Source organism: Hoplias malabaricus, chromosome 12 (assembly GCF_029633855.1).
Source record: "Hoplias malabaricus isolate fHopMal1 chromosome 12, fHopMal1.hap1, whole genome shotgun sequence".
NCBI lineage: Eukaryota > Metazoa > Chordata > Actinopteri > Characiformes > Erythrinidae > Hoplias > Hoplias malabaricus.
In genome coordinates this window covers 38348429-38359075 of record NC_089811.1, presented here as the reverse complement: position 1 = coordinate 38359075, position 10647 = coordinate 38348429, and the positions used below count along the sequence as shown (strand labels likewise).

At 44.1% G+C, this 10647-nt stretch overlaps 1 protein-coding gene across 1 annotated transcript in view; it reads right to left on the bottom strand.

The window, feature by feature from the left end:
• The window catches only part of LOC136710444 (striated muscle preferentially expressed protein kinase-like), a 102058-nt gene that overhangs the window by 22176 nt on the left and 69235 nt on the right, over nt 1-10647 (bottom strand). Inside the window, exons 18-25 of the mRNA XM_066685942.1 lie at nt 10196-10300; nt 9143-9349; nt 7224-7347; nt 6506-6678; nt 6286-6398; nt 5053-5221; nt 3632-3731; nt 745-945 (exon numbers count right to left, since the gene is read on the bottom strand). Of these exons, the coding sequence (XP_066542039.1) occupies nt 745-945; nt 3632-3731; nt 5053-5221; nt 6286-6398; nt 6506-6678; nt 7224-7347; nt 9143-9349; nt 10196-10300 (1192 nt within the window). The remainder of the gene's footprint in view (nt 1-744; nt 946-3631; nt 3732-5052; nt 5222-6285; nt 6399-6505; nt 6679-7223; nt 7348-9142; nt 9350-10195; nt 10301-10647) is intronic.

Sequence of the window (10647 nt, the reverse complement as noted above, 5' to 3'; positions counted from 1 at the left end):
GTTTTCTCCAGGTGACTGTCTGTGAGGAATGTGGTGTGTTCTCTCTGTGTCTGCGTGGGTTTTCTCCAGGTGACTGTCTGTGAGGAGTGTGGTGTGTTCTCTCTGTGTCTGCGTGGGTTTCCTCCAGGTGACTGTCTGTGAGGAGTGTGGTGTGTTCTCTCTGTGTCTGTGTGGGTTTCCTCTGGGTGACTGTCTGTGAGGAGTGTGGTGTGTTCTCCCTGTGTCTGATTGGGTTTCCTCCCACGCTCCAAAAACACACGTTGGTAGGTGGATTGGAGAGTCAAAAGTGTTCCTAGGTGTGAGTGTGTGAGTGAATGTGTGAGTGTGTGTCACCCCTCCAGGGTGTGTTCCTGCCTTGCGCCCAGTGATTCTGGGTAGGCTCCGGACCCACCACGACCCTGAACTGGATAAGGGTTAGAGACAATGAATGAATGAATGAATGAATGTGTAGTCCAGAACTGGGTTTAATCCCTGTCTGGGAAAGCACACGTAAGAGTGATCTACGAACTTGTACATGGAGATTATGGAATCATTTGAGGCAACACTGACTGGAGTGAGTTCAGTCAACTAAAAGCGAAGCATAGGCAGTTTCAGGGTGCATCTGCAGCATCATCAGGTCAAATTCATTAAGAAAAGTGTGGCTGCATGGATTAATTTTTCTGCCCTAGGTCCACCTTACAATGATCAAACATGCGTTCAGTCGGCAGGGTCCAGAGCATCCTCTGAAAATAATGAAAAGCATACAACTCAGTGAGGATGATGACGGCGTTCTTCTTCTCGAAGGCATCGTGGAAGTAGATGAGTCTCTCATGGTCCAGATGAGACAAGAAGTTCAATTCCCTCAGGGCAGAGGCTTTTCTCTTGGCTCGAGCTGAGATGAACTTGGCTGCGTACTCCGTCTTTCCCACCTTGTGAGTCACATGCTTCACATAAGAAAAGGCTCCTCTGGAACAGAGAGCAGATAAATACAAATGAGTATACTTCTGCACAGAGAAAACACTTTCATTATTCATATTATTAGTTTAGTTTTGATAATGGTCATTTCTTCTATTGAGAAAACCTGGCATATGGACAGGGGAAGGGAGTGCAGGAAGAATCTGGGACAGTGAAGTGGGAGACCACTGATGGAAAAGAGAACGTCATTCAATTTTGAAGTGCAAATGGCCTTTGACATTTCAGAAAAGAGAGAGTGCCTCTGGGGAAATCAACAACTGAAGAGAGATATCATTTAGCAAATGAAAAAAGAACAGACGATGACATTTTTCACTCGCGATCTATACATCACCCAGCCTCTGTGCTGTCAAACAGCAGAGGGGATGCTTAGAATCAGTCTGTGTCTCCAGCAGAAGAATATAACCACAAATCTGAGATCATCATTTTATACAATTAAGTCCAGCCATGCATTAGCTCAGCAGTGGACTTATCAGTATTTATATAAAGTTTGTGTCACTTATTTGTCATTCTGCTATTTTTTCATCTCATTGAACATAAAGGATGTAGCCCAGGGATCAAACAGTTAAAACTAAATACAGTTAAAAGAAGCAGGTAGATTTCAAACTAAGTTTGATGCTTGGTGCTTTGCATTTATAAAGACCACTTTGTTAACATGGCCATGTGTTTAAAACTGTCATGTGAAGCAACATATCCACGGCTGAGTAGTTCCACTGTGAGGTTATAAATCTAACTAATGAATTAGTTTCATTTAAGCACGTTTTAAGGCGTAAGGAGATTTGTATGTTATATAGCACTTTTCTAGACACCCAAGGACGCTTTACAATCCACACACACACTGGTGAGAAGCGGCAGCCAAACGTGCACAGCATACTCTCGACCAGGAACGACCGTCCACCTGGAGGACTGCATCGGGCACTAGGGTTTCACCCAATCCATATCTGGACTCACACTCATTCACTCACACAGCAGGACAGTTATTAGACAGAAGCCAATTCACCTACCCTCCATGTGTTTGGACTGTGGGAGGAAACTGGAGCCCCTGGAGGATACCCACGCAGACACAGGGAGAACATGGAAACTCCACCCAGAGGGGACTTGAACCCAAGATCCCAGCACTGGGAGGCGAACGTGCTCACCACTAAGCCACCGTGCCGCCCACACTAGTTTTAACCAGTTTTCAAAGACAGTTAGTTCCCTGGTTTTCTTTTTGCGAAATTGTTCAAATGCTTTATGGAATTTATTACACTCAACCTAAAATATGTTTACCATCAATAAAAGACAGTAACAGAAACACTCGCCTCTTTGAACTGTCGCAATCCCAATGATAATTTTTAACTTTTTATTGCTTATTAAAGCCTTGCAATCCAAGTCTCCCTCTTTTCACATTTTGCATAAACGCTGTGTGCTTTAAAATGCTTCTAAAATTCACAAAACTACAAATTCTAATGCGTTCATTTAAGTCACAGCAACCCCACACACTTTAGATACAGTTCAAGAGTTTAACACCACACATTTGGCAACAGGATAAAATGCTACAGGGTGTGTTTGAAGAGAAAGTATAAATGCTTTGCATATGTGTGTTGGTAGGTGCCAGCTGCCTTGCCAGATTAATAAGAACTCTTAGTCAGGCCGTGTGGTCCAGAAAGACTGCAGTCAGATGAAGAGAATTTCCCAGTGGATCAGAAGAAGCAGCACTTCACAGGAATTTATGGCTTGAAAGTTTGTCGGCATTAACATTGTGAGTCTGATCACATTAAAAATGCAAACGTGTCAGGTTCACGTTTATGTAAGTTGGTGTGTTTGTGTCCTGCATCTGAAGGCTTCTGAGTGCAGCCTTGTATCTGTGTGTGTGTGTGTGAGAGAGAGAGAGAGAGTACCCAAGCTGCAGTCAGCCGTGAGAATTATAATTACAGCATCCCACATAGGGGGAGTGACAGGGCGCAAAGAGAGATACGACTAAACAACAGGCCGCACTGCTCTCGACCCATTCCAGCGAACACCTCTCGCTTCCTCACAACAAAACAACTTCTTTCTGCTAATATAAGCTGCCTTGTTGCATTGTGTGTCTTCTAAGCTAGTTCCCAAACCTGGAGGCCTCAGGCACGGTGCTGCTGAATGGATATAGAGTTATATTCCATTGTCCAGTAGCGATGAACTTTTATATCATTTTTAGAAACCGTAAAGAAAACTGGGATGATGCACAACTAAATATGTTGGGGTCAATAAAAGTAATTAATGATTAGTAAATTGTTTTTGATATTACAGATACCAATAGCTAATATTTATTTCCTGCATTTTAAGCACAGATTATAATCAATAAAGAATATTAATTAAGAGCAAACAGAAGGGAAATACTGCGCAGTAGGGAGCATGTGCAGTATGTACATTAACTAAAAATAGAATTACAGTGGGTAATTAAAGGCAGTGAGTCCCATATTGGATTTAATAAGAACACTAGGTCCATGGTTATGTGTACTAGGTTGTGTGTATGAAGTATTTGAACTCTCGTGATTCTAGTGTAGTGTAGTGTAGATGGAGTTGACTCTGTGTGTCTCCAGACCAGTGTCTGCTTGTGTGTGTGTGTGTGTGTGTGTGTGTGTGTGTGTGGGTGGGTGTGCACGCAGTTGTTAGAAGGGAATGGTGTGTGTCCAAGTGTGTCGGCGGGTGGATGACTCACCTCCCAATCTCCTTGTGCACGTCATAGTAATCAGTGAGCCTTCGCATCCTCCTCAGGATAGTCTCCTCATCCTCTATCGGTTTGTCCTTCCCCTGTGTGGCTATAAACGGATCAGACACAAGCACATTAGAAGAGATATGCGCTTATTTCCTTTCAGTGGATTATTTAATTTGTGGTATAGTCAAATATTTTATTTAGTTTGTAATAATGTTTGCATGGAATTGGAAATGTATAAAAATGACTAAATACTAAACAACTAAATATATTCATTCATTCATTGTCTGTAACCCTTATCCAGTTCAGGGTCGCGGTGGGTCCAGAGCCTATGTGGAATCATTGGGCGCAAGGCAGGAATACACCCTGGAGGGGGCGCCAGTCCTTCACAGGGCAACACAGAAACACACATTCACACCAACGGACACTTTTGAGTTGCCAATCCACATACCCACGTGTGTGTTTTTTGGACTGTGGGAGGAAACCAGAGCACCCGGAGGAAACCCACGCAGACACAGGGAGAACACACCACACTCCTCACAGACAGTCACCCGGAGGAAACCCACGCAGACACAGGGAGAACACACCACACTCCTCACAGACAGTCACCCGGAGGTAACCCACACAGACACAGGGAGAACACACCACACTCCTCACAGACAGTCACCCGGAGGAAACCCACGCAGACACAGGGAGAACACACCACACTCCTCACAGACTAACTAAATACAGCGAGCTCCATTTTAACTTTACCTGAAGGACTTGTACACTCAATAGCTTTCATGTAGCAATACGTTTGAACAATTATGAAGAGCTTATGCCGGTATTTACCACACGATGAGAAATAAATACACCGTACTGAAATAAGTCTTGAACCTCTAACCATTTAAGCAGAACAAAGCTTGCAATACATAGTTTTGCCAATGTCAGACCATGTGATTAAGTACATGAAACATCTCACTATTTTGCGATTACTGACATTATTAATTTACAAAATAAAAACAAGTATTGCTTTGGTTATTCTTTGGTAATGCATGTGTAATGTGGTCTGTAACTGACTGAATTCAGGCTTTAAACAGAGTTCCTAAACTTGAGCTAATCTAATAACAGTTATTAAATGTGATACTTATTGTGTAACCACAATAAACGATTCAGAAATACACTAGGACTAAGCTTTAGGAATGAGGAGCACATCCCAAACTGTTCGAAACTGTGTGGCTAGTTTAAAAATGCACCTGACATATACTCTATAGTTAGGCACAAATAAATCTGTCACATACGAAAGGGCTAAAAGCCTGAACTCAATTACCTACTGATGAAGTTGGAACAACCTCAATCTGTGCACCAGTGTTTGAAGGTGTAAAAGAAAACCCTGCTGTGTGTGGCACTCAGTCCTGAAGTGTGTGATACATAAGAAAGGCTTGTACCGGTGTGGACTGTGAGCTCAGCCTTGCAGGACACAGAGCCGGCCAGATTTTTAGCAGTGCAAGTGTAGACCCCAGAGTCATCTGGCTGAGTGTTGAGCACAACAAGAGAGCACTCGTTATCATCATACACAAAGGTGAAGTGGCTGCTCTCAGACAGGAGGACGTCATTCTGGAAAACAACAACATAACAACAACAACTTTGCAGTTATGAATATTTCAACCACAGATGTGTCTGGACAACGACCATTGCAGCACGTACCAAAATATCCAATAAGTATTTACAAGAAGATCCCTGCTATTTAACCTCAGCTTTGGGCTGTAAGCTGTAAACAGAATGCTCTGGATGTTCTTTAATATTAGCTTCAATTCACTGTTCTGCAGCCAAGCATTAATATTGCCCATATTTGCCATGGTTCCACTTGCATGGGCTTGGGACGATGAGGACAGCAAGTGGTCAAACAGAAGGCAGAACCCCGAGGCACATTCTGGAACATCTAGTAGTATATTTAATAGCATACATTAGCATGCTTAAGAGAGTGTGGGGATTCTCCAGGAGAAGTGGGGGGATATCAGGAAAATAAAGAGGCAGAGAGTCTGAGACAGAGAGAGAGAGAGAGAGAGAGAGAGAGAGAGAGAGAGAGAGAGAGAGAGAGAGAGAGAGAGAGAGAGAGAGAGAGAGACAGACAGAACAGGAGGTGAACACCGAGGAAAAGAGAAACAGAGTAAGAAAGAGAGCGAGAGAAAACAAGAAGTTAGAATTAACAAGAGCACAGCAGGCGGGGAAGGCTCAGCCTGATCTTTAAAAGCTGAAGGAGTGGGAGAGATGGAAGGAAAGAGAGAACAAGACAGATGAAAAAAGTGTAAGACAGATGAGTGTGAGTTTGTATGAACTACAGCAAAAGCCCAGCAGGGAGGGAAGCTTTTGCAGGATTTCTGAGAAAAGGAAAGTCTCTCTGATGCACAAAGGAAGTCGAGTAGCTCTGCACGGAAACGCATGAAGAATGGAAATGAGCTTTCCATCTGCAGAGATATATCTGTTGTAACATTCAGCACGAAGCAGCCAAGAAGAACACCAACAAATACAATGCTACACACTTTTTCTGACTATGCTTTTTCATTACGTCCTCACACCAGCCTTTCGTTACTAACATTAAATCTACAGAAACACTAGAGATCAATCAAATATACAAATACAGAGCAAGTTGGGTAAAGAGGAACAGTCATACGACGTACCTTATACCAGTAGATGTCAGGAATCGGCTTTCCCTCAACAACCACAGCAAAACGGGGCGTCTCTCCCACACTTACATCCAGATCCTCCATAATGGTTTCAAATGTTGGAGACGCTGAAGAGAGGGAAGACAATCAGCAAGCATGAAGGACTGAGAGAAATGAAAAGACACAGAGAGAGAGAGAGAAGGTATGAATGGTATGAAAAGATGGGCTGTCCTACCTGCCATCTCCAGTGTGATGAGGCAGGAGTCAGTGCCATGTGGGTTGCTGGCGGTGAAAGTGAGTGGACCCACATCACTGACTTTTACCTTACACAGCTTCAGTGTGTGCTGGTCATCATCAGGCATGCTCATCTCAAACATCCCGGCTCTGTTTGACAGGGTCACTCCTCTCCTGCAGGAAATCGGAGGTCAGTGCACGATAGTGGATTAAAGAAAAGCTATGTCAAGAGCTTTTTGTCAGGAGTTTCTGAAAAATGAATACAGTGAAACCTTTAAGATGCGAGATGAGATCTACGTTAGAAGCATCACCACTGGCTTACACCACCCACCACTAGGTGGCAGAGCGTGTTTATCTTGCTGTGAATCTCTGCCGTGTCGCTGTTTGTTGTAGCATTGTAGCATTAAGTGTGTAGCGAGTAAGTTAAGTTCAGCGATAGAGCACAACATGTAACAAAAAAATGGTGTGCTTCTTGGGGCTGGAACAGATTTATAACATTTCAATTCATTTTAATGGGAAATATTAATTTGATTTACGAGCAAATTGAGTTACGAGCTTGGTCACAGAACAAGTTAAATTCGTAAGTCAAGGTATTACTGTATAGGCAAAAGGCTGAAGACATTGAAAGGCCAACCCATATGTGGAGAGCTGAAAGTGAGATACAGCTCCTAGAGTTGTGTAGTCAGGATCTGTTTATAACTGAGACACTAGGCAGTCACCTCTTCCAAGTGACAGTTGCATTGACATGGTTCAGAGTGACTGTGATGGTGACCGACTGATTCTCCACCACATACACCACATCTGGTTTATCAGTGATGACTGGGGCCTCCTGGAGATATAGACCTGCAAGTACAGATACAGAAAAAAAAATGATTTAGGCTAAGAACCGCACATAAAATATTAAAATGTGATTCTATAGGAATAGACACTGTCCTCTGTCTTCACTGTAAAACACAATCAACACAGTGAAAACCATTCATTCACTGTCTATAAGCGCTTATCTGGTTCAGGGTTCTGGAGCCTACTCGGAATCACTGGGTGCAAAGGAGGACTCAAACCCACTACCTGATGCTCCTCCATGCCGCCCACAATGAAAACCATACATTCATTCATTCATTCATTATCTGTTACCCTTATCCAGTTCAGGGTCACGGTGGGTCCAGAGCCTACCTGGAATCATTGGGCGCAAGGCAGGAACACACCCTGGAGGGGGCACCAGTCCTTCACAGGGCGACACACACTTACACATTCACTCACGCACTCACACCTACGGACACTTTTGAGTCGCCAATCCACCTACCCACGCAGACGCAGAGGGTACTCCTCACAGACAGTCACCCGGAGGAAACCCACGCAGACACAGAGAGAACACACCACACTCCTCACAGTCACCTGGAGGAAACCCACGCAGACACAGGGAGAACACACCACACTCCTCACAGACAGTCACCTGGAGGAAACCCACGCAGACACAGAGAGAACACACCACACTCCTCACAGACAGTCATCCGGAGGAAGGGGCTGGTACACAGTTCTATTGACTAGCTCTACTCCACCAATTACTGATGAGGAGGAGGTGTGTCCAAATTTTTGATGGGCTCCATAATGGACTGGACACTATAAACACACTGCACTTGTCAATATTTAACATAAAACCATGCTATGACCCAGGGCTCACCTTAATGGTTGAATAACATGTTAATTTTGCAGTTGTATGTTGTAGATCTAAAGCAACGTACAGTTTAACAGCTAATTATAATTACAACCCAAGCACTCATCCTCCACCCCTGTGTCCCCCAACTCTCACCAGTCTGTCAAAAACACCAGGAGGTTAGAAGGTTGAGAAACTTGATCTGCATCTAACACATTTCAATCTGGTAAAGTGCAATTCATGTAACTTCTCAGTGTTCAAATTAATTATTCATTCATTATCTGTAGCGCTTATCCAGTTCAGGGTCGCGGTGTGTCCAGAGCCTACCTGGAATCACCGGGTTCAAGGCAGGAATACACCCTGGAGGGGGCACCAGTCCTTCACAGGGCAACACAGACACACACATTCACTCACACCTACGGTCGCCAATCCACCTACCAACGTGTGGTATTTTTTGGACTATGAGAGGAAACCGGAGCACCCAGAGGAAACCCACACAGACACAGAGAGAACACACCACACTCCTCACAGACAGTCACCCGGAGGAAACCCATGCAGACACAGGGAGAACACACCACACTCCTCACAGACAGTCACCCGGAGGAAACCCACGCAGACACAGGGAGAACACACCACACTCCTCACAGACAGTCACCCGGAGGAAACCCACACAGACACAGAGAGAACACACCACACTCCTCACAGACAGTCACCCGGAGGAAACCCACGCAGACACAGGGAGTACACACCACACTCCTCACAGACAGTCACCCGGAGCGGGAATCTAACCCACAACCTCCAGGTCCCTGGAGCTGTGTGACTGCGACACCTACCTGCTGCTCCACCATGCTCAAACGTGTCCACGTGTTCAAATTATTAAAACGTAAAAAAAAGGTTGCACTGCATACTTTAACTCCTACTAATATCTCCTCCACACTATGTTATGTTAGAAATATGTGATTGATTTTGAAAATGAGTTAGGCCTACCTCTGTCTATCAGCTGCACTGGGTCTGTGGCAGGTGATGGCTTGCTGAATGCTTTGCAGGTGATGGACAGGATCCTGAATGCGTATCGGACACCCTTGGACAACGAAGTGACAGTGTAGGTGGTCTGCTTTAGGCTGGAGGCAATTATAGTCCACTGTATGGAGCCCAGGGCTTGCTGCTGGACAGCGTACATCAAGGTGCTAGGGTCTGGAACGATACAGAGCGAAGGTCGTTTATGCATTAAAACAACACTTCCAGGATTTGATGGATGTTGTCTTTTAATTATTTGGCCCTAACACCTTCTGCATTTTTCAACTCATACATCAGCCAAGGCAACAAAGTCCGAGTGGTGATATAAAACAAGGACACCATGTTTTTACGGCAAAGAAAGTCACTGCACTAAATCTCAGCCTGTCTGTGGACCACGTGAGAGTGAGAACATAAAACTGTGGTTGAGGAGTCATTAATGGAGACCATTCGTTCTTCATGTCTTCCAAGAGTCATGAAGAGTCTGTCCTCTGGGAGAGGACAGAATGAACAGATACACTTAACATCATTCATCCATTCACATTCTTCAGTGCCACTGGGGGCAAGACAGGAACCAAGAGTGGGTGCCAGTCCATCTCAGGGCATCACACCCTCAGGAACAGCCAGAGGAAGGCACACCAAACTCCTCACAGACCCCACGGCACTGAAACTACCTGTGTCTCCATTACGCCACACCCTAAATTCACCTCAGATTAACTTTATTTATAAAGTGACTCTTGTTCTTTTAAAGTCATATATGACAACTTCAAAGTAGCTCCAAGAAGTTAGTTTGAGGACATCGTTTTAATAAAGGCAGTATAACAATGCTATTGAACATGAAATATTAATAAACACCCACAAAGCCCTGAAATACAGATTAAACGAAAATAAGTTGTGGCTAGATTTAGATGTTCTGACTTGCAGAATGTTCCCTGCAATCAGGAGAGTGCTTCAGCTTTCTCTCAAAAGGGAGGCAGTTTCATTTGCCCACTTTTAAAACCACTGTCAAATAAATGAGCAGTGTACCAATGGAGGGGTCCAGCCTTTTGGGCTTCTTCCAGCTCAGGGTGATGGTCTTGCCAGTGATGGACTCAATTACTGGAGCTCCATCTGGAGGATCAGGAAGAACGTCTGCAAAACAGAAACAGAAACAGAGAAAGAAAAAGCTGAACCCACGTACAGACACGGAGAGAGAGAGAGAGAGAGAGAGAGAGAGAGAGAGAGAGAGAGAGAGAGAGAGAAACATATGCTCATTTCCTCAAAAGAAATAACAGTCTAATTATTTTGAGAGAGGGGATAAAGAGAAGATCAAACACAGATTAGAATCATCTGTCTGATTAAAAGAGCTGAGGTTGTACACCATGCAGTACACGGCGATTCCTCTGAGAAATAAAAAGATACAGAAGACAGTTTCAGTTTTAAAAAGGTGTCTGAAGTACACTTTCATACAGAGGCCAAAAAATACTATTTACAGTGAT